The sequence below is a fragment of the Fimicolochytrium jonesii genome (genome assembly GCF_025526975.1).
Source record: "Fimicolochytrium jonesii strain JEL569 chromosome Unknown EV422scaffold_26, whole genome shotgun sequence".
Lineage (NCBI taxonomy): Eukaryota > Fungi > Chytridiomycota > Chytridiomycetes > Spizellomycetales > Powellomycetaceae > Fimicolochytrium > Fimicolochytrium jonesii.
In genome coordinates this window covers 4,380-25,870 of record NW_026515693.1, presented here as the reverse complement: position 1 = coordinate 25,870, position 21,491 = coordinate 4,380, and the positions used below count along the sequence as shown (strand labels likewise).

Here is a 21,491-nt window from a genome sequence, read left to right as displayed (position 1 = left end):
ACCTAGAAAGACTCGTCCGCAGGCACCTCCGAGGATTACTATAACTATGATATTTAATAATCCGACTTTCCGATTTCGCTCGATAGCGGCGGCTGACCGAGGAAGACTGGAAGTTGATTGTAATCCAAACGGAACCCAAAGGAGACAGAACAAATATTAGAGTGGGAAGGAACTATGGCGAGAATGAATGGCCGTCTAAAACGACTCTTGCCAGCCCTCAAGACTTACACGCCCGTCCTTACCTAATCTCCTGGCTTTGATGCTTCTTAGCCCATATATCGATGCCCATCCCAAGAACTACCAGCAGCAAACCAAAAGCGTCTTTCAACCCTCGGTCATACGAAGACGCGACTCCCGTTCCATGGCTGAAGAAGGTGTACAGAATCACACATAAAGCTTGTGCGTGACTCGAAAAGGCTTCGCTGTGGCCTCCGATTTGAATTTGGGCAGAGAGATAGAGCGATACTGCCCATACGGCGGCACAACCGCCTAATGTCCCGCAAGCGGCCCACAAATCCTTCCTCGCGATAACCAATGTGCTAAAGTTTGAGGAATCCATCAAGCCCCACTGGAATACAGAGAGCACCAGCGAGATGCCTGCCATGTACGGTACGGCAGCTTGAGCTTGCTGCAACGCATTTGAATCTTCTTCGAGCGAGAAATGTGTTGTATACGCGTCCGTCACCGCAATAAGTAGCGCTGCCCATATCCCTGTCCAAAGCGCTTCCATTCGCGATCCGCCGTCGATCAACAGACTGAAACCTGCTATGAGCATGGTAATGGGCAAAATCGCGGATGATCGAGCAGACCCAGATACTGATGCGCGAGATGAGAAAAACGTGTAATTGAGAATCCACCCGAACGCTGGAATCCAGAGCAGACAGAGCTGAAAATTTCGAAGGGTGTTAAGCCATAAGGCCGTCATTGTCGCCACTGTGCAAACACAACGCAGGCCGATCGTGAGATATCGTCGAGATCGCAAGGCAGGCGCCGTATTATAGTCTTCGGAATGGCTACGCTCGCCCTTTTCTTGTTTGCTTTGGTCATGCAGAAGCGTTCGATTGCGACGGGTCGGAACAACGACGCACTGGCTGATCCCCAAAATTACACCCTATTACGGAAGATGAGACACGCTGGAACGGGTTCTAAGCGAACGTCGCCACACAACGCACCTGCTGCATAAGAAGAAGAAGTGGTGGAAATGGGAAGATCAAAAGAACGTATTTCTCGAAAATCGTAGTGATCACGGACGCTATTCCGGCCACCGCCACCCGGGCTGTAGAGGGTCCCTCAAGCATATCTCGTAGCTTCTGGGGTGTAGCGCAGGATTTGTGGATGGACGAAGTAAAGGTTGCGAGCAGGGTGAAGAGTTGACCGGCACAGTGATCGGACGCGGGTGCGGTGATATATATATGTATATATATACAGTATATTTCCAAATGGAAAGCCGCCTGCACAAGGAAGCCTCGCCGGGGCACTTTTCGTGGCAAATACGCGTGCAAATATGATTATGTAACGCATGCCGACCGACGCGTTCTGAAGATGCACCACTGACGGGCAGTACTGGGTTCTACGACTGTTGACAAAGCAATCAAGTGGCAAGCCCGGGCTGTGCCTGCTTCCTGCCAACGTGCTGAAATTCCGCCACCTATATACGTATATGTGCAGCACTGCCCTCGCCCATATCACATGAATTCAACGATTTGCTTGTCTTCTTCCATATGCTCGTTTTAGCTTTCGCCTGGATAGCAATAACCTACGTCCGACATGTTCCAACCTCGCCGACTCGTCCCTCGCCGAGTGCTAGCGGGGGCAAGCATGATTGCGCTCGCCATCGCCTTTTTTATATTCTATAGGACGCTACGGAGGTCTATGCTTCGACCTCTAATTGTGTACGTCTATTACGACGGAAGCATGACTCCGGAAGATGAATCCTTCCGCGCAAGCATGGGTACAATCAATGGTTTCAACGCCGCAGACGCCGCCCGGAACAGACCACAGCAGACAGCCAACTTGGAGTTTTTCCTACGTCATGGATTGCAAAGCAATGCCGATTACCTGTTCGTTATGAACAGTCCCACACCTCAAGGCGTGGTGTTTCCCAACTTGCCAAACATCTTCGTGTGGGGAAAAGAGAACAAGTATGTGTCTGGGGTCCTGTTAGGTGTCATGCCAAATTCCATGGCTGCCTAACCTAAAATGGGAAGCTAAAATTGCCTATTTCCTTTTCTCTCATCGACTTCTCTGCAGATGTTACGATTTGGGTTCTTTCCGCCAAGGAGTAGAGTATATGGCTAAAAGACATCGCCGCTACCGACGGTACATAATGATTAACGCATCGGTGCGGGGTCCCTTTCTTCCACTATACGATAGAGGGTGCTGGATCGATCATTTCCTCGATCGCCTCACAGATGACGTCAAAATGGTGGGGACGACGGTCTATTGCAATATGCATGGAGTTTCCCGGCACGTGCAGAGTATGGTATTGGCCTTCGATGAGGTTGGATATGCGGTTGGGCCCGCAACATTGCCTTGCCCGGACAAAATCACTGATGCAGTTCATATGGGCGAGGTTCCCTTGACCGGCATCTTGGAGACCAATGGCTACAAAGTGGATGCGCTGATGACTTCTGCCACGGGTGACCCGGATCGTTGTGACTCCGGCGACATGAATTTTCGGGATCGCTACTATGGCATGAGCTTCCACCCGTATGAGCTCATATTCATCAAAGCGAACCGGGGCATTGGTATGACCATGGCTGTAAAAATACGTCGAACAATGGCCGACATATGAACTTATCTGTTTTCTCACCATTCCGGTCAACCAAGATGATAATGCGCTGAATCATTACAGCACATGGCACGACAACATGCTCGGCATCCACAAAAACTCTTGCCCGTACTATGTGTCTGGGCCACCGCTCCGCGGCACTGCCTGATTCATCATCAGGTGCTGAGCGCCGACATTATGAGCAGCCTGCTCTCCTAAGGAGCTATATGTCATGGAAGCCTGCAATCCCTGTCCCATTTCAGTATCAGCGAAGGAAGACTGTCCTGGAAAGAGGTTCACAAATGCATATACGCAAACACATAGATATACATGTACACATTAACGGCCACAAATCAATGGCCACATTTTGTCAATGACCCTATGATGGAGATGCTTTTAACCATATATGCAACGCGTCAATACAATCGGAGAAAACTGCTGTTGATAAAGGAGATGCTCTTCCGTGTGTCATGTTGAATGGCGAGCGCATTGGTGTAGCAATTGGTGCCCTAAACCATAATAAGGCAATGGACATTTCTAGACACTAACGAGGAACGCACGAAAAGGTCGGCAATAAATCTTTGTCCCGCCTGCAGAAGTCCACACCAGAAACAATATCAATACATTACGTCTGATGTGTTAAGGCAGAGAATTGAGTCTTGTGAGTGATCTATGCATTGATCCAGCTCTATCTCGTCCTCTCTTCTTCCCAGCACCAGGCGGAGAACAGTCTAGCCTCTCGTGAGGATAGCGAATCGCAACCGGTTCATGTACATTGTCGCGCACACAGAAAGTACATATAGAAACTATTGTGGGCTTCGATACACACATTGTCGTCAAAGGGTATCCTCCTATTGGCAATCTGCTCAGAATGCTTATAAGGCTCGTTGATGGACGAGAATAAGTTCCGTGGCGAATTCTCCCCACCGGTTCCTGTATAAGGATAAGACGTCAATAACAGGTTCCGGGATATCAACAAGGAGCGTCCTTACCTTTCCTGATTAAGTAAACGAAGTCGGGAAGGGGAGAGGTAAGTATAAACGTAGAATATAGGAAGCCATTCGAAACCTTTCAGGGACATGTCATCATATCGGTACCTGCCAAACTATCCTATACCCAAGCTGGTGGAATACTTTCACCATTCGAGCGATTGGGATGGCCCAGTTTCGATTCCAACCCTCAAAGAGGGTGGGCGCGAGATCCCAGGGGTAGGGCATCAATTTTCCGGTGGGGTCATGCAGCTCCATGCGAATATGAAACTCAACAAGTATTTGCATTGGCCGACTATCCTCTGGTTCGTCTAGCATGTCTAAGAAGAACTGCCATTCGAAGCTGATATCCGGGGATCAGCACAACGGGAGAGTGATTGCTGCCGCAAAACCACATACTTTTCAATGTCCATCTTGAGCAAGGACACTGTGTTGACCCCTAGCTCCTTCTTGATTGTTGACAAGCGCTTGAAGGCCCCTTTCTCGGTTTTCACATCCTCCCTTCCAACACACGTTCTGTGAAATGTTGTGGATGGATTGCTGAAATCTCCGGTGCAGTCGAACGTGTGAATCTGCAAGTTGCAACAAAACAAGCTCCCTTCAGCATTTTGCGTCTCAAGGGCATGCCGGCCGTAACGCGCATACATACGTACCTCACATTTGGGAAAATGGCCGTGCATCTCGACTTCGAAATCAAATTGATTGTTCGATCCGACGGAGAAGATCACACATTTATTGCCAAATTCAATCTTGTCCGAGCTAAAGCGTCATATTAGCTAGAGCTCGTATGCCAGGGTCAACACTGTTGTCTTCAATTACCAAAGCCACTTCCCACTGTCCGACTTCCTCGAAGGTTCGCCGATCCTTAAAAGCCATGTAAGATTTTAGAAGGTTGCAGAAACGTGCAATCAACAGCATGGGAGATATAGCGTACTGTACCTGAGCAGGTCCATGGCGTTGCACTCGTATGTAGGCTTGAATAAATCAAATGGTTGCCAGTTTGGCAAATATAATTGGTTTTCGGCAATCTGAAAACGACTAAGCTCGGTCGGGGCCGAATCCTCGATTCTGGCCAATACATCCATATAAATCTCACTGCAGGAAGGGAAGTCAGCCATTTGTGGAGCCGGTCGATGTTTATCTTCTGAGGAAAGTCCAGGACATACGTTGAGATGTCACTCCAGCATCGTTCTGTATTGTACATGACAGCACCACTAGGAGGTCGGGTGAGGCAACGAGTATACCTGTCGACGATATCCGCCTTGCTACTGGGAGCACTAGCCCAAAAGGGGATCATGCCGCCAGCTGGTTCCCTTGTAGACGAAATCATGTCCCTTGAGGGCACCGAAACAAGTGCACATCCGGTCATTGTGAGCACTAATGCCGCAATGATCGTGGACTTCCGTGTCGTGAACGATCTGACGGCCATCATTACTAGGCGGGCCTTTGACGACGATGAGTGTTTCCTGAGCTGGTGCATCGGAACAACGATATCTACGCAGAATTTGAAGCTCGCGGAGGATCGGATGCCGAATTCACAACTCCCCGTCGGCAGCGCGACCCATCACTTTCAGGCGCTGGCTGACGTAATGCGCGTCAATTCCAACGCGTTCATAATATTTAAAACTTACATAAATGCATGCATCTGCACTTAAACGACGTTTATGCGTGCACATGGTGTTCCGTTGACCATCCTAAATTTAAAGGAGTGAATTTGAAGACGTAGGACCGTTGACATTGGAGAACTTTTGAACGGCAACGTTGCCCTTAAAGGTAGGGTGAGGAAGGTGAAACAGAGGGCGGCGGGGGCGAAGGGACGGATACAGGTTGAGCGGGGCGGAGTAGTAGCGGGTGGCGGATAATACAGCTTCTTCGCAATAAACATGAAGCACACGTCGGACTTGATCGGGCAGAAGATACTGTAGATTCCCGTTGTCGGAGCAAAGGGGCTTCACCAATCTCATTGGATCTTTCCAGGACAGTAATCCGGACAATGTGGACTTCCGACACTGAAGCAGCCTACCCTAAGTCACCTGCTAAGCAATTTAGCATACCGGCGGGTCAACACGAATCGACTTCTGCTCCGTACATATTAGTCCCGGTGGACTTGGGAGTCCCACACCGTATTATCTGCCCTTGCCAGACATACCAGCTCATCAAAAGAGTGCGTTCCGCCGAGTTTGGGCACTTTGCGCACCTCAGCTATTCGTAAAAGACTCGGAGCTTGAACACAACCCGAATACCACCGCTTATGTCCCGCTCTCCAGCATTGCAAGCTGGGGGTTGAACCATTATCAGAGAAGCACAACTTTAAAGGTGTGCGGAATGCCTTCACTTGGATTCAAAAGTTATTATAGGAGACAGGATGGGCGATAGCAGAGTTCTATTGTATAGTCTTTTCCAATCTCCACCATCCAGTGACTTTTGGATTTCCGATGGAGAGAAGCCACTGCTTGTGTCTTTCACAGGACAGTCGGATGCCTAAGATATCGAATTCTGGATATGATATCCATAGCACCGACGTTTGTCCCATCGTAGATTAACTTTGGTCCTTAGCTCGACACCGCCTCGCTTCCCTTGTCGATTTCGTTCCCGTGACTGTAGTGGTGAACCCCGTTTCCGGCAACTGCGTTTTCGTAGAACTCGACATCATCCGGTACTTGTATGGACTTATCGTACAGATAAAAATCCAGGTGCCTAACCCCTAATGGTGGAAGCATCCGTACCGTTGGTTCGGCCAGTCGTTTTAGGGTTTGACCCTTTCTGTACATAGCGAAGGTGGTATCAACTTTGGCGGTATTGTAATAATAGCATGCGCTCCGATACACATGGCACTGTGCAGGTAACGTAACCATCACTTGTTCCCACATCATATGACCATCGCGAAGCTCGTCGGGTAAGTCGTCCCACCGGATGGCCGCCCCAACGCTATACAAGTTATTGACGTCCAGTACGGATTGATAGACTTGCAGCACATCGCCAGGGGCATTATCAAGGGCGGTATCGGGGTCGGTAAGGATGTAGTAGCTGGCGTTACTTGTTTCCATGTATTTGTTAAGCAAACGAACAAACACGTAGTAGAGCTCGTCGAAGGTGTTCCATGGATCAGTCACTCGCAGGATAGTGACACCGGATTCTTCGAGTCTGCTCACAAAATTTACCGCTTGCGGATACGTTGAATTCTGATCCATGATAACGATCTCGAATGGCGTAAGGATGTGCCGATGTAAGCTGCGAATCAGCTCAAGAAGCTGGGATACGCGATCCTTGAACATAATAAAGATTGGAATACTGCGGGAGTGCGGTGTCAAGAGAGCATCGATAGCTATAGTTGCGGCAAAATTACTTACGGAGGAGTTCCATCATTCCATGAAATGCCTTTGATCTTGTGAGTGCCGTTGACGACGGGCCTTAATTTCGTCGGGGTAGCGAAGGGAAAGACTTCTATCAAGCAGTTCAGATCTTCGTCGTGTAGCGGACCCGTGTGATTGAAGGTGCACGGGATGCTTGGAGTCAAGAACGCTGGAGTCACGGAATATAAGAACGTCCACCTGGTAGTCCACACCAATAATATGACTAATATCCCGCCGGACATGCTCAGCATCGGCCGGAAAATCGATCTTGACACATTCCGTTGTCGGAAATGTTTAGCGGAGGTCCCGTCGCTACGGACAATGCCGTAAGATATGGTTCCGATCTTACTGAAGCTATCCCAGCAGTTGCATTGAATGGTAGCGAAGAAGATCAAAAACAGGCCTGTACGGCGGTAAGCCCTCGGTGAAATGCGTGTTTGTCTTATTGAATTCACGAACCCACCTAAGGTCACGTACAACGTAAAAGCTTCATCAAGTATGCGTACTGCAGCGAAACTGCTCAGAATCATGGCGCACGCCCCAGCAGAGTTCCTATGAGTTCTACTAAGGCTGTTAAGGGCATTCGAGAAGGTGAGGCCGTTCAACCCATGTGCAACAATTGCCAGCCATGTCCACACTGAGTATCCGCTCCAGATCCAGTCTTGGCCTTCCCGCAGTTTTGCTCCGCTCTGCACTGCGACAGCGAACAGTGAGAGGGTGACGGAGTACACGCTGAGTTCCAGGTTTAGCCCTAACTGTGACGAGCGGGACACTTTCGCAGACTGCATATAGGTTTCGAAAAAACCAGATATCCACGGAACAAGAATCCCGGACCATAGACCAAAGGAATTCTCGGAAGGGCCGTTCAGGTTCTTAGGAAGCTGTACTATGATAGCTCCCACAACCAGAACGGCTAAGGCAAAGCGCTCCCGAATGGCCACGGCATGGCCTAGGAGGAAAGTTGCGAAGACCGCAGCGGTGCAAATCGACATCTGGTTAAGGGATAAAACTTGCGCAACGCCCAGGCTAAGTGGAAGAAAGGGTGGGGTTAGGCATTGCCCGCCCTAACAATACGCCAGCGTTAAGGACGGTATGCTTCTTACCATGAGGAGGCAATGAATTTCAAATAGTTGTGACTGAAAAGTAGCCCCGCAGCTAATAGCACCTTGGGACCTCCTTGACAACTTACGATCGCTCGCATACCTACAGTGCCCTGCTCAGGAACTGTAGCTTGATTTGTTGACCTTTGAAAACGTATCCCAATGACGTACACCAATAGCTTGAGGCTCTCCGATAACATGATAGCGGTGGAATCTTGATATGAACCGCCCGCTCTTTTCCGAGAAAGGCGAATTAACAGCGCCGCCGCCGAACTGGTGATCACCGTGGTAACCCAAGCGAACGCCGTGGAAAAGTCTGTTACAGCCCTCATCGCTAGATTCCGTCGCTGGCTCCGCAACCTATGCTTTTGCCGTCTACAACGGCTGGGTGGGAAGGCTTCTCGGAAGTGACCGACCCGAAAATGGGCAAACGTGAATTCGGAGAAAAAGTAATTCGCAGCTCAGCGACTAACGGGTCGTCGTCTAGTAACGCGTCGCTCGTGCGTTGACTGGTGCCTGATGTGGTCCGTTTGGCCCGTATACGTTCTTCAAAGAATCACTCCCGAACCCATAAGTGATCCAGATTAAACATACAGTACGTGAAATTGTACCATTGTGGAACGCGTGGAATCCGCGATACAGCGTAGGTAATCATGAGACACAGAGGTAACGTCAGCAGATGGTGGGGACTGTGGGTACCACAGAGAGGGAGCAAAGGAGAACCTGGAATACGAAAAAATAACAGGAACAGGATTACACGAGGGTTTATGGGAGGTACTCCTCTCAGCTGGCTACTCCTATAGTACTTGTACGCGATAACATGGCAGAGAGGGAGAGGACATGAAGACAAGAGACAGAAATCTGAGAGCCCATAGGTGGAGATTGCCGTTCCCAACGTACACATGGCCACCAACATCGGAGGGAAGTCGTTCGTCGGTAACATCGGTCAACGCAAACTCTCCCACTCCCGGAAAACTGTCCACAATCAGTCAGGACTTTGAGCTAAGTTGCTTTGCATGTTTGGCAGCGCCAATCCCCGTCGGACGGGGGCCAATGATTAGGGGGTCGATCCTTCTACACTGATATCGGACGCAAACTCTCGTTTCCTAGCTGAGCGACGGGGTTCCAGAGCTGGGGACACGTTTACTGGTATCTATCGGGGCCATCATAAGTCCCTAACTGGGTGATTGCGCGCCCCGATGCTGACGTAAGCGCGTCGCGTTCCCTGTATACCGGGAGGACGGAGCCCTGCTGGCACTCGTATTCCTTCTCATGTCACACATGCACACGGGTTAGCTGATGCTTCCGTTACGGACCCGGCGAGCCAGATAACTCCGACTCCAATGACAATGACAATCCGGACGCGGTCAATAAATCCTTGTGGCCCGCAGAAGTCACCGGCCGGCTGTGAGGACCTCACAACCGCCCGCTGTCGTCAATGTTGATATGGATTCCAAGTTCCTCCTGAACCCTCGATATTATACTTCAGTAAGCCGCAAATATCATAGGCCAAACTTCGCCAGCATGGGCATACCATCAGCCAACAGTCGTCAATCGACAGGCTTCTTCTTGTGAGCCTTGTCTTGACATCTCTATGTTCCATCGTCCTAACCTTGTATCTCTTCCCACGGGCGATGCATGCAATACATCGTCTCCAGTACTACACGCACAAGGCTGGCGGCTGTAACTTTCGTCGCGGTTGTCACATTCTTGATGTCTTTCCTCACGTTCACGAAGATTTTACTGGGCTTCGCAATTATCAACAGGTCGGCAGCGTATACCTACCGAAGAGGAATAGAATAGTGGAGGCAGAGGGACCGTTTACTGTGAGGAGCGCAATGATGGCCAAGCAAATCTATGTCGCACTTGCGTATCAAGCTGGTATCATTGGGGTTTCGAAACAGTGCGAACATCTCGGAGACACACTCCAAGGGGCGGAATGCGCACGGACTACACACATCGCAGGGCCTACTGGCTAGGTGTTCGTTCTCCTACTATACGTACCACCTGCCGAGCAAGAGGAGCCAGGCATATTCTGATCCTCTTCCGGAGACCAGAGAGGTCTACTGTGGAATGCCCATGTGAACCAGTGATTTCTTCAGAGATATCCCCCAGATGGGGTTCGTAAGACGGCAGTCAAAGCGTTGGTGGCGCAAACGACATTAGTATCGAACAGACAGATCTAAACCACCTCGACAAAGGTCTTCTATGTACATGTCTTGGCTCAGACGCTGGAGCGCTGTTGGCCTCACGGTAATGTGAGCTCTTGGTACCTCTTTTTGCTATATCGAATGCAGTGTCCATTCGCGAGCAGGTAGTCGGCGTCCAGCGCTCCTTCGCCCCGCTTATCGAACAGAGCGTGAACGTCGGAGCCTTTCAAGCAGGTTGCCTCAGAAAACTTAGGGGAATCGAACCATACGTGCCCCATTCCCCGGCAGGCGGCATAGCTGGGATTATGCAGCAGCTGGCAGCCCTTCACATGTTCGGGGACGTTTGCGAAGCGGAAACCGTTCGAAATAAGCTTTTCGGCCATCTTCCCATCCTGTGCGAGCGGATGCTTTCCCGTAAACGACGACCACGTATAACCAGTTTTACGAAACTTGGTGAGATTCAGTATCATGGCGCCCAAGTCAATCTTTCCTACAGCCGGAGATGGGCGAAAGCAGTGATCCTTGCAGTGCCCGTTCCTATGTCTTTAGTTCCTTCATCAAGGCAAAATGGACCTCAAAGAAAGTACAGAAACTCACCTCCTGCTGAAATCGTTCGCACCTATCGCTCCAGAGGACTTTATGTTTCTGGTCGTTGTTGTGGACGACCCAGCGCGAGAAAAAGTTCAGCCCGATGAAGTCATGTTGGTGGTCGAAGTACGAAAGCGTGTCCGGGCGATAAATATTGTCTCCATTTGTGACCAGCAGCCATTTAGCGCTGGCACACCGCGGGCAAGCCCTCTCCAGATTCTTCAGGACGTAGTCAGTCGCATGGTATCCTGCGTCTTTCGTGGAGTAGACTCGGCGCACTTTGTCTGGTGGGTGGTAGAACGTCAGGCGTTCGTCATCAAAGTCCTCCCTCAAGCGATCCCAGTACGAGGTGTCAGACATATCGGTGGGGAAGATTACCGCCACCCAGTTAGGATTGGTTAACCGGCGAAGGGACGTTATCAGACCGCGCAAGGTAAAGACCTGGTCGTCCTCGTGACCCCTGTACGTTCGCACAAGGATACAGGTCTCTGGTCGCTGGGGAACTGCGGGCAGCCATGCCTCGGAATCCCGTGCTGTCACTAATCCCCCGGTTTCGCGCGCAAATTGGAGCGCCCTCTTGAGGGATTGGGCGTATGCGTCACCTTGTTGTACGGTCGGCTCGAGCACGTTGCCTTCACCCCATTCGTTCACGGCATTGATGAAAAGAAAGTTCTCGGATGCCATTGGGTTAGGGTCGGCAACGATCGATTGTATCAAGTCCACCAATTCGTAGTACCACCGCGATGGATGTGAGCCCAGATACATGTTAGCCGCACCGTCGGTGAGATGTCGGGGTGTATTGTCCCAGGATACCATGGCGCCCCTAAAATGGAGTTGTTGCTGAGCTCATCCCTCGAAAACAGATACGTAACCAGTAGTACCTGTGATGGATTGGATGTCTTTTTGCGGGGAGCGCCTTGTTACCAGCGTCCCAACCGCCAGCGTGAGGCTGAAAATCATATACGGCATCTACGTTCGGATCTACAGGGTCGTCCTGCCAGTTGGCCTGCATGACTTCTATTCCGCCGGGAGGAAAGCCCGCCTCCACCGCCCACTGTCTAAATTTAGCCATCATGGGGCCCAGGGTATGCCGCATATGAGATGCTTTGTAAATGGCAAACACTGGCCGGCCCCCGACCTGAAGGGATATTGAGGTAGATTATGAAGGGGCGGCGGACGAAGAAAAAGCAGCGCCAAAGGGGCCTTACCTTTATATACTTCGGGTGGAGAAAATAGGGCATCAGGTAGTCAAAGTGCACTTTCCAGGTAACCTCATCTCCGTAGCTTTGCGGCAACAGCACTTCGCTTCTGTCCAATCCGTCCCACCTGCGAGAGAAGTGGGATGTCAATCACACGCATCCGTTTATGAGCTCTGGAGCACAATGTATACCTTTTTGTCCAAGGCTCGTTAGCCCAGTTGAAGAAGAATGGCATATTGGGCTCACCGTCCACAAGGATTTGCTAAGAAGTGAGAGTGGTTAGCTCCGGATTTGAACGGACTCTTCCGTGCAGTTCCCAACCTACCTTCCCAAATCGATCCATGATCGGCCGCTGCTCGAACCAGTAGTGGTGGATTACGATGCCGTACATTCCTTTATCCCTCAAGAAGTCACCCTACTCATGCATGCAACCGTTTGAGCCCTAGCGACGAAGCGCAGCATACCCCATCAGGAGGCGCAGGGAACTGCCAATACCTACCATACGCTTGCGAACATCAAAGTCCAGAAGATTGTAGTAGCCCCATTCCGGTTGCGGGACCTCCATGCCAAACTTGTTCTTGCTGGCTTTTCTGACGTTAACCCATTCCGTGAAGTTGGGGCCCCAAAAAGCATTATTTTCTGGTATTGGATGGAACTGCGGAAAGACAAACCCAAGAACTTTGATATTCCTTGCTGACACTGGATTTGTACGAAAGCACTGGGGGTGAGCAGGGGAGGAAAGCGAACTTGCAAGCCACACGGCTATACCTGAAGTCGCTTCTTGCAATTCCCGTAGTGCACCCGATTGCCACTCGGCAGCCGCCAGTGCACCAGCATTGGCGGAGACTTTGGCAGTATGGTTGTAAACGTGGTTAGATGGTAGGGGGACACCGATGTGGGACTCGTACTTATGGACGGGTCGATGACGAGATATGAAAGATAAAGCCGCCGATGTGCTTTCATAAATTACAATAGCTCCTCCGAGGAGCATAAGTATGGTACAATATGCCGGACGAAGTCGGCGACGGATGTACATGGCTACGATGGTGTGAGGATTTTCGAAGTTGCGGATCTCAACAGTCCAACGTAGCGGCTGACCAGACGGTAACGAGCAGGCGCATGCAGGTCCCAAAACGACAAAGACAAGAGAGGCAAACCGCCAAACGGACGGATGAACGGAGCCTTTTAAATTAGAGTGTCCATACAGGTCTGTTGCTTGGTCGTCCATTCGAATCGAGTGTTTTCGAGTCCATTTCAATGTTCACCCCTTGCGCGTCTTCCCCCTCAGCTTACGCGGCAGATCCCCTCTCTGCGAAGAGTCCTGCGATCCGTATGTGGCCGCATACGTTTGAAACGCGATGTATTTATTGATCCTTTAATGATCTGCCGTTGTTTATTATTAGAGTCGCGCGTGTATTGATACAGATGTAGGTAGTGGAATAAGGACACGCACCACATGGTTATTGGGGTGAAGTGAGGCTTCCGGTCGAGTGCGGCTTTCCCTTTCTCTTCCCTCTGGGAAAAAGTATATATTCACGGACTGCCATCGTCTAAACCCCTCCCATAACGATATATCCACCCTCTCCTAAGGATATCCGACCACCATGAACCCTGCCACCCGCTGCGGCTCTTTCCTCGCTACCCGTCCCGCTAGGGCAATCCTCTTGCTGTTCGTCATCGGCGTCCTTCTGCGCTCCCTCTTTCTCGCTACAACAACAACAACAACCGCCCCGAATTCTATTCGTCTCTCAAACAGTAATAACAACGCTGCCGCCGCTGCCGCTATTCCACCATCACACCATGGTCCCGGTGTCGTGTCCGAGAAGACTGTTTCCCATGGGACGTTGGTAGTTCCTCCTTCAAGTGCTGGCGCTGGGAGTGCGGACCCGTTTCCTTCGAAATTGACAAATGATAGGCCCGTGATTCTCAAGGCTTGGTACAGGGATGGGGAAGCGAAACTAGATGTGACGAGAGCAGTGAAAAAGTTGCATATCGGTGAGTAAGCGGGAGGAAGGGAAGTGGGAGTTTTGTTCTTTGCGGGCAAAGAAACCAGGACGTCGCTCCATGCACCATCCGTGATCATACTGGGCGGTCGACTGACCAATCATACTTTCCCCTCCTCATTCGCATCCCTCCCTTAGGTCGTCGACTGCGAATTTCAACACAAGTTAATCTTTATGAACATTTCGGGGACGCAAAAGCGTTGGCCCTCGACGTTACTTACAGTTACCGCGGGATCGACACGACCCAGTCCGTTGACGTCGTCACAAAAGCGGAAGGTCTCGTCTTCCTCAAAACCGACCTGATCATCCCGCCCAACCTAGTCGACGATGACATGCCGGAGAAAAATGTCGGGCTCCATACCGTCCTCAACACCCTCCGCGGCAAAAACGGATTAGAGATCGGTGGATCATCAGACCCGTTCCGCAACGTACTTCCTATCTATAGCGTCATTTCGTCGCTTGACAATTCCAACTTTGCTGCAACAACGCTGTGGGAGAATGAGCTGAAGGACGGCCAGAAGACCTTCCAGTGGCATCCCAATAAGGAGATGGGCGTCCAGCATGTCGTCGATGTCACCGATATGTCGAAGCTCCGTGCGATTGGAAAACCTTATGACTTTGTAGCCGCTTGCCACATGCTGGAACATATCGCCAACCCGCTTCGCGCTGTCACTCAAATGGTTTCCGTCTTGAAACCGGGCGGGTACGTTGTCATTCCCGCCCTCCTCACCAGACTTCCGCCTCCTAACACGACATTTGTCCCTCCCACTCCTACAGCCATCTCTTCTTAGTGCTCCCGTACAAGAAACTCTGCTTCGATCAATACCGAGACTACACGCCCATGTCGGACCTGCTCTCCCACTACGAGCGCGGAACACAGGAGCACGAGCCAAGCGAGCACTTTGATGAAATCATGATGCTGCATGATCTCTCAATGGATGCGCCTGCAGGCACGTTGGCGCATTTTAGGTCTAGGAGTTTGAGGAATGAGGTAAGGATACTTCCGCGAGGGTACTCGAGGTTGTGCCGCGAGACACTGACGCACCCACTCATTACCGTTCCTATCCAGGATGTTCGCGGCATACATCAGCACGTCTTCAGCTACGAACTCCTCGAGCAAGTCTGCAAATGGGCCGGCTTGAACCTCGTTGTCGTCGACCGAATCCATCTGCACATGTTTGTTCTGTGTCAGAAACCCGCGGCGTAAAAATGAGGGAATGTATACCTCCAACGTCATCCACGGCAACAATGGGGTGGCGGGGCTGCTCACGTCGGAGATGAACAGGGAGGAGGAGGTGACATGCGGACGTATCTAGGAGTAGGAACATATAGAATAGACGCACCAGGAATAGGTGAACGGCACTCATCTATGCCAGGCGCCAGCTTCGAAAAGCATGATCAACGACGTCAATCTTTCCGGCGTCTTATTCAGGGACAGCCCTCTTGCGCCGCTTCATTTAACTTCAATATTGTTACGATATATACCATATCTCTATAGTAGACAGGACAGATTGGAGGTCGGGGCCAGCCAATTGTCAGGAATCGCGAAATCAAGCCCCGGTATGCGCCTTGCATATGCATACAAGACCCACCGAGTGTCGCGGGCAATCAACACAGAGAGCACGAGCAGGGGGCTACAATCGGGAATCGCTCACGGATAGGAGAGGTGCCCATTTTCCTTATAGATGCGGCTTTTTTGTACACGGGTTTCCTGGGAATATACAAGTCGTAAACCACTCCTCTCTCACTTCGGCTCTCCTCGTACAGGCTGGCGACCCCAACAGCTGTTACAGACTCCGCTCCGTGGGATGTGTGAACAGCGTGTGTTGTTCACACTCACTCAAATCCCCGACGACTATATGCATGGGGAGTATCCAACTACGGCTGCTTTCCCCGATTCAAATGGGAGCTCTCTCTCTCCCCTATTCGCTTTTGGTAGGCATAAGCAGCCGGCCTGGAGGCGCGTGCAAGAGCGACTGGAATTCACGCAGGGTCAGGAAGGCGAGGAGCGATATGAATGTTGTGGCCACCGCGACGAACGTCACGACCGCTAGTCGCCTTGCTAGAGTAGGCGAGGTGCACCACGTGCATCGTCTGTGGGAACACACAGAGGGGACGAGGGTCAGGACGACATTTGGAACATCATCGTGTTCAAAAACAAGACTCACGAGAAGAATCCTGCGGAAGCCGGCTGACTGTGCGCCGGTGGTAGACCCATGCGGGCAAAGGTCTTTTTTTTTTTTCTGAGAAAGCTGCCTCCCACCTTTGAGTGAAATGTATGTGGTATTCAGCCGTTTTCGAGGAGGAATCTGGATGTCAGTCGGATCCCTGATGGTTGATGGACATTTACAGCGCATCTTGGCCTTGCCTGTTGGGAACCGGGTATGCGGGTACGCGACGAGCTTACATCAGCATGATAACTCGCGCTTCCGTCAAGCTGGCGAAGCTTCTCTCGCACCATTCCATTCTTCACATCCTTCGGGGTTGGCGATGTGTGGAAGTCAATTGACTATATGATCATATTCCACGTCTGGGAATGACACCAGGTACTGGCAAAACATGGGTGATCCCAAAGGATTGGGCATGCCATGAAAAACCCGAAGAAGGGCAAAGCTAGGCGAATGCGAGCATGAGCGGAGTGCTACTTGAAAGCTCGGTGCAGGTAAATCATACTAAAGCACGTGAACAGATTGGGAGACCTTCCCTTTGAGGTCAATTTATTTTCGATGAGGATACGAGGTGAAAACGCAAGGAATCCGAAGAGAAAATACCCGCAACTATTCTAGCGAAGAGCTTTTTGTGTGGATTCAGGAGGCGTGCGTGAGCGCCGGTGCGGTGCGGACTCCTTCGCTCGAAAGACTTGTTGCGTCCGCTCTCGTGTGTGTTCATAATCACGTAATCACGGGACGCGTCGCCAGCTGCAAGTCCTGCTAGTAGTGGTCCGAGTCCGGTTGATAGATAGAGTCGTAAAGCAACCCACCTTACCCGCCACCGGAAAGAACACGCTCTAACGCTGCCATCGCAACGACATGGTTTACATCAACCTAGAGCAGGCTCCTAGTCCCGATAATATAGCCCCGTACTCCCGCTTCTTCTTATCAAGACGTATCCACTACAGGAGGGGCTGTAAGCCGGCATGGGGCCAATCACGAAGTCGCGCAGTGAAACGATACTTTCAGACTTTTGTCGCCGGCTTCATGCTTCTCTCCATCACGCTGCTCACTGTCAAGTCTGTCATCTTTGGAAGATTACGCTGGAGACGGCACAATCCCCCGCCACCCTTCGGCGATTGGGATCGTTCTGATATCCCCTCACCACATCTTTGTATCGTTGCGAGAACATATTCGAAGCAGTTCGCATATCTGCCGGCTTTTTTGCTCAGCCTGGCCCTTCCTGACAATCCTCCGCTCACAGCAACAGTACTCCTGGTAGTTACGCAGCCAATTTCCTCAAAAGAGCAGCGGAAATTAGATGATGTTATTACAGACACGGAGCGCCTAGCAAAGTTGTCGGGGAAAGGCAAAACTTCCATCATATCTGTCAATATCCCGCGCCAGGAAGCCGAGCAACGTTATCCGCATCTCAAAGACAATGTGACGGACTATGGTTACGGTTAGTGAACCCTCGCCGCTCCGGATGCGCCTCCACCCGTCTAGCTTATTGCTCATTGTGAAATGTTCTTCCATTTGCCAGCGTACACAGATGCCGTTATTGACAGACTTGTGCACGCTGAAGCCCATCCCAAATCATCCACCCTGCCGGCCTGCGAGTACATTCTCTTTACCAACGGCGACAACCTCTACTCGTCTCGCCTCGGAAAACTAGTCATTCCTCTTATGAGGAACAAGGTGGATTTGATAGGGTTCGACTTCCTGTCTGGTCACGCTACCCCGGACACAGAGCATGATCCGGAGAATGGAGTCTTCGATGACGGCACTTTGCGACATATTCCCGTCAATTTCAAGACTAACGGGATCGATTTGGGCTCGTCAATTCATCGTTTCTCGGTGATACGGGATGGCAATCTTCGCTTCTTGAACTTGAGCAATGTTCATCCAGGGTTAGACGCGGACACCGCAATGGAGAGGCTCTCCATGGCAGACGGGACTTTTGTGGAGAAAATGGCAGCGGTGAGCGACTCCGCCGCACGGGTTCGACAAATCCTCCTGATGCATCAGTAATGTTTGCTGGACGCTATGACCATGACTGAGTACTTGAGGTGTGATGGTTAACCCCTGTGCGCACTTCGGTTGTGATGAAGACTGGATAAGAACCTTTGGAGCTGCCAGTGCACATACACGGTGTGAACTCGCTTCCGTATCTTGTAGGACTGCGCTTCCTCCTTTGAATGGAGCCTTCCGGCGAGGGAGAACATTCGGTTGAAGCACTTCCACCCATCGCGACTCGCTGAGCAGGTTGTGAGAAACCAAAAAGGTACTTCGAAAAGGTCAAAAATATATAAGCGTCGCCTCTGGGTCCGCATTCTTCGTACTTGATTTACCAATCCGGAAACGGCTAGCGGTCGGACATCTTGAGGATTGATTTCGGGAAGGCCATCAGCTGGAGGGGAATGGATCGTAACGAGGTCACGAAATGCATAAACGGAAGAGAATCAGTTCCCCCAGGCTTGGATGGATTGTTCCACGTCTTTTCATCCACAAGTGTCCACACCGTTTCCACCTGACAATTCCCTCTCGCGTGCAATCAAACCTTCTTGGAAAACGACGACTGACCAATGCCAATGTATCTCGCGGCGTTCGCCAAAACCAGACCGTCGACGACAGTCATTTGGTCGAATTGCAGCGCGTTCGCGATCGCCGCAGCCTCCGGGTCTAGGAGCTCCCACTTCAGGCGGGGGTGCGATAAACAGTTCCATCCCTGGCATCCAGTCAACGGAGGCTTCGGCAGGCAGTTGCTGCGGCGGGATGCTGTCTACAACGGTCCCTCTCAGTACTCTTCAGCGTGTCCCAAATCAACGCCCGAGCTGGCACTGTGACGGACGCGTACATCCAGTACGTACTCAGGCCGAGGCGTCGTCCGAACTCGAAGCCAGTAGCGCACATCTGCCATTTATTAGCTTGAACGAACGCAAACAAATGTCTAACGACGGCGGCTCTTCGGTCACCGCCGGCGTCGTTGTCAGCTCCCCAGCTCAGCTTCGCCTCCTACTCGAGACACACGCTTCCGTTTTGGCGCTGGCCAACGTCAGCGACAGCGAATTGCATCTCGACTTTCGTCAGCCACTCACGCCCACTGAACTGCCCGCATTCACCTGGCTGTCCATAATCTACCTGTGTTCCAAGCAGCGGAGCTGGCAGCCTGCGCATGAAGAACGTCACAAGCTCCCGCCGCCTGTGTGGCAGTGGGTTGAAGAGCTCGCCTTTCTGGATGCACCACAGACTAAAGACATCGCGGACGTTGCGCTCAGCGTTTTTGCCGAGCTGCGTAACGTCTGCCTTTCTTGGATCGCACCCGTCGGCCTGCGTAGGGCCGCGTCCATCTGGAACGCAGCATTTACGCTTGGAGATGAAAAGTTCAGAATGTCAGACGAACTGCTCCGGACCGCCTGGTTCACCATTCGAGGCCCTGCGCTTGGGGATTTTCGGTACAAGGATGAGGTTCGCTTGGAACTGGATCCAGAATTGATACCGGTGCCTTCGTCAGATCCGACGCCAACTTCGGGTCGTTCCGGTCGTTCCACGTCTCGGCGATCCCTCTGTCGCCCTTTAGACCCTCCCGGTTCTATCCAAGCGGAAAATACCTCAGTAGTTTTTAGGCGAAAGGTCACCTACTTTCAGCCTTGCATGAGCGATTGCCGCTGGATTGCAAACGAAAAGCTCATATTCAACAATAACAAACAGCTCATATTTGTCGACAACATCGGGAGGCGACACACATGGGGAAGCACACTTTTGGACAACCAGTTTTTTGTCTTTGCTGTTGGCATTCTTTGGGCCGTGGAGCGCGCTCAACGGATTCAGGACGTAGATGATTCACATACAAGTCTTCCCAAAGGACTGCTTTCGTCCGTGTGGTTCGACGGTGAATGCAGCGAGGGCAAGACACTGGCTTGCGTCCAGCTGGAGATGTCTCATCCATTTCACTGCGCGATGTGTCTCACCGATGATCGGCCCCCTGATAGCCACCAGCGCAGAAAGCTCCGGAATCACCGGAGCGCGATAGAAGTCGGTTTCCCTTGGAATTGCCCGTTTATCAGGTGAAGCCCCTCCTCAATCACACTGCCCCTGGATGTATACCTGTCACTTACGCCCATCCAGGTGCAAGCACTGCTGGAAGTATGTGGTCCACACTGATTGCTACGTCGCCAGTGAGGAGGGCAAAAAAGCTCACATTGACCGCTGCACCTGGAGGGACGGGACGATCGTAACGCGTTTTACTGAGAATTTTGAATGCCCTGGTTATGCTGCGGCACGCCAGCCACAAGCAAGCCTTGCTCACTTGCCTGAGGAGATCCTGCACGAGGTGCTGAAGCATCTTACTGATCTGAACAGTTTTCGACGCTTATCAATGACATGCCGCGCGATACACGGGCTGCTCCGGAATTACACTCAAGTGTACGGCGACGCATTGCATTTGTTTGCTAGCCTAACCACGCAGTTTACTACCAGTGTCCCGGCTGACAGTGTCCCCCGGGACTACACTTTCGTGACGGCGCTGTGGTGGTGGCCTGCAGAAGCGAGGGTCTGTCGAATCGAGGGGGTACGGTCGGGTGTCAGAAAAATAAGCTGCCGGTCTCAATAGCACAAGAGGAGAGCTCACGCGAGAGCGTCGTCTTGCCACCTTAATATCCAGGTGCTTTGAATAGAGTCCTTCTTCTTATACTGGGTCGGGAAATATGGGTACAGGTACGAAATACGAAATCGGAAATATCTGCGGGTTGACTACAAAACAAGACAACGGAGTTATCCAATCACACTCTCAGCTATTCTTACGAGATTCCTGATCTATCAAGTCCTCTGCGACGTCAGCAAAGTACAAGTCGCGACACTCGGGGTCGTCTTGTCTAAGCTCTCGGTGTCTGTGAGCGCGCCTTGAAAGTCTGAAAGGAACTAGAAGAAGTTGTCGGGAGTAGAGAAAATAGAACTGGCTCTGTTGTAGGTCGGTGTGTTCTGCATATCGTACAAAGGTCTGGGAAAAACTGTCGGGGATATCTCATATTCATTTGTATTTCATATTATATCTCTTTACTTCTACTTGATCCGAGACCCGGGCTGGCCACCCGAGCTCTCGGTGATACATTACATAAGGCGCCAAGCCTCATTGAAGCGACGCAAGCCCCGCTGGCAGCCCATATATAAAGCTGTCAGTCGAGTGGCCG

At 51.3% G+C, this 21,491-nt stretch overlaps 8 protein-coding genes across 8 annotated transcripts; 4 read left to right on the top strand and 4 right to left on the bottom strand.

Moving 5' to 3' along the window:
- Positions 1 to 60: 60 nt before the first annotated feature.
- On the bottom strand, positions 61 to 1,111 carry EV422DRAFT_209951 (uncharacterized protein). The gene has a single exon (XM_053065369.1). It carries the CDS (start codon positions 923 to 925, stop codon positions 239 to 241), a length of 687 nt encoding a protein of 228 aa, XP_052922602.1. The 5' UTR covers positions 926 to 1,111; the 3' UTR covers positions 61 to 238.
- A 462-nt stretch (positions 1,112 to 1,573) lies between these two features.
- EV422DRAFT_540342 (uncharacterized protein) lies at positions 1,574 to 3,221 on the top strand. Its single transcript, XM_053071133.1, has 3 exons — positions 1,574 to 2,141; positions 2,251 to 2,747; positions 2,830 to 3,221. The coding sequence occupies exons 1-3, from the start codon at positions 1,768 to 1,770 to the stop codon at positions 2,937 to 2,939; spliced, it is 981 nt and encodes a 326-aa protein (XP_052922601.1). The 5' UTR covers positions 1,574 to 1,767; the 3' UTR covers positions 2,940 to 3,221.
- Positions 3,222 to 3,237: 16 nt separating this feature from the next.
- EV422DRAFT_540339 (methyltransferase domain-containing protein) lies at positions 3,238 to 5,451 on the bottom strand. The gene is made up of 8 exons (XM_053071132.1): positions 4,926 to 5,451; positions 4,699 to 4,854; positions 4,579 to 4,623; positions 4,413 to 4,518; positions 4,159 to 4,331; positions 3,868 to 4,102; positions 3,839 to 3,843; positions 3,238 to 3,703 (listed from the first exon to the last, which is right to left on the bottom strand). Exons 1-8 carry the CDS (start codon positions 5,237 to 5,239, stop codon positions 3,646 to 3,648), a joined length of 1,092 nt encoding a protein of 363 aa, XP_052922600.1. The 5' UTR covers positions 5,240 to 5,451; the 3' UTR covers positions 3,238 to 3,645.
- Positions 5,452 to 6,566: 1,115 nt separating this feature from the next.
- EV422DRAFT_209860 (uncharacterized protein) lies at positions 6,567 to 8,656 on the bottom strand. Its single transcript, XM_053065368.1, has 4 exons — positions 8,216 to 8,656; positions 7,576 to 8,138; positions 7,110 to 7,515; positions 6,567 to 7,025 (listed from the first exon to the last, which is right to left on the bottom strand). Exons 1-4 carry the CDS (start codon positions 8,542 to 8,544, stop codon positions 6,998 to 7,000), a joined length of 1,326 nt encoding a protein of 441 aa, XP_052922599.1. The 5' UTR covers positions 8,545 to 8,656; the 3' UTR covers positions 6,567 to 6,997.
- A 1,804-nt stretch (positions 8,657 to 10,460) lies between these two features.
- On the bottom strand, positions 10,461 to 13,140 carry EV422DRAFT_570373 (glycosyltransferase WbsX-domain-containing protein; the record flags this gene model as incomplete). The annotated part of the gene is made up of 8 exons (XM_053072872.1): positions 10,461 to 10,883; positions 10,960 to 11,773; positions 11,832 to 12,088; positions 12,159 to 12,276; positions 12,341 to 12,411; positions 12,475 to 12,564; positions 12,649 to 12,848; positions 12,918 to 13,140. The coding sequence occupies 8 exons, from the start codon at positions 13,138 to 13,140 to the stop codon at positions 10,461 to 10,463; spliced, it is 2,196 nt and encodes a 731-aa protein (XP_052922598.1).
- A 488-nt stretch (positions 13,141 to 13,628) lies between these two features.
- On the top strand, positions 13,629 to 15,543 carry EV422DRAFT_209732 (uncharacterized protein). Its single transcript, XM_053065367.1, has 4 exons — positions 13,629 to 14,144; positions 14,291 to 14,855; positions 14,930 to 15,143; positions 15,222 to 15,543. The coding sequence occupies exons 1-4, from the start codon at positions 13,754 to 13,756 to the stop codon at positions 15,357 to 15,359; spliced, it is 1,308 nt and encodes a 435-aa protein (XP_052922597.1). The 5' UTR covers positions 13,629 to 13,753; the 3' UTR covers positions 15,360 to 15,543.
- Positions 15,544 to 17,181: 1,638 nt separating this feature from the next.
- EV422DRAFT_570371 (uncharacterized protein) lies at positions 17,182 to 18,333 on the top strand (the record flags this gene model as incomplete). Its single annotated transcript, XM_053072871.1, has 3 exons — positions 17,182 to 17,476; positions 17,567 to 17,764; positions 17,846 to 18,333. 3 exons carry the CDS (start codon positions 17,182 to 17,184, stop codon positions 18,331 to 18,333), a joined length of 981 nt encoding a protein of 326 aa, XP_052922596.1.
- A 289-nt stretch (positions 18,334 to 18,622) lies between these two features.
- Positions 18,623 to 20,747, top strand: EV422DRAFT_209710 (uncharacterized protein). Its single transcript, XM_053065366.1, has 2 exons — positions 18,623 to 20,369; positions 20,438 to 20,747. Exons 1-2 carry the CDS (start codon positions 18,784 to 18,786, stop codon positions 20,538 to 20,540), a joined length of 1,689 nt encoding a protein of 562 aa, XP_052922595.1. The 5' UTR covers positions 18,623 to 18,783; the 3' UTR covers positions 20,541 to 20,747.
- The last annotated feature ends 744 nt before the right edge of the window (positions 20,748 to 21,491 follow it).

Coding starts and splice junctions, on each gene's coding strand:
- EV422DRAFT_540342 (XM_053071133.1), top strand. CDS start 1,768: ATGTTCCAACCTCGCCGACTCGTCCCTCGCCGAGTGCTAGCGGGGGCA. Junction 2,142..2,250: donor GTGTGGGGAAAAGAGAACAA/GTATGTGTCTGG, acceptor ACTTCTCTGCAG/ATGTTACGATTTGGGTTCTT. Junction 2,748..2,829: donor CAAAGCGAACCGGGGCATTG/GTATGACCATGG, acceptor CGGTCAACCAAG/ATGATAATGCGCTGAATCAT.
- EV422DRAFT_209951 (XM_053065369.1), bottom strand. CDS start 925: ATGACGGCCTTATGGCTTAACACCCTTCGAAATTTTCAGCTCTGTCTG.
- EV422DRAFT_209860 (XM_053065368.1), bottom strand. CDS start 8,544: ATGAGGGCTGTAACAGACTTTTCCACGGCGTTCGCTTGGGTTACCACG. Junction 8,139..8,215: donor AAATTCATTGCCTCCTCATG/GTAAGAAGCATA, acceptor TCTTCCACTTAG/CCTGGGCGTTGCGCAAGTTT. Junction 7,026..7,109: donor TGGAATGATGGAACTCCTCC/GTAAGTAATTTT, acceptor ATTATGTTCAAG/GATCGCGTATCCCAGCTTCT.
- EV422DRAFT_540339 (XM_053071132.1), bottom strand. CDS start 5,239: ATGCACCAGCTCAGGAAACACTCATCGTCGTCAAAGGCCCGCCTAGTA. Junction 4,332..4,412: donor GCCATTTTCCCAAATGTGAG/GTACGTATGTAT, acceptor TGCAACTTGCAG/ATTCACACGTTCGACTGCAC. Junction 4,103..4,158: donor CTCAAGATGGACATTGAAAA/GTATGTGGTTTT, acceptor CCCGGATATCAG/CTTCGAATGGCAGTTCTTCT.
- EV422DRAFT_209710 (XM_053065366.1), top strand. CDS start 18,784: ATGGATTGTTCCACGTCTTTTCATCCACAAGTGTCCACACCGTTTCCA. Junction 20,370..20,437: donor TGGAATTGCCCGTTTATCAG/GTGAAGCCCCTC, acceptor TCCAGGTGCAAG/CACTGCTGGAAGTATGTGGT.
- EV422DRAFT_209732 (XM_053065367.1), top strand. CDS start 13,754: ATGAACCCTGCCACCCGCTGCGGCTCTTTCCTCGCTACCCGTCCCGCT. Junction 14,856..14,929: donor TCCGTCTTGAAACCGGGCGG/GTACGTTGTCAT, acceptor CCACTCCTACAG/CCATCTCTTCTTAGTGCTCC. Junction 15,144..15,221: donor CTAGGAGTTTGAGGAATGAG/GTAAGGATACTT, acceptor GTTCCTATCCAG/GATGTTCGCGGCATACATCA.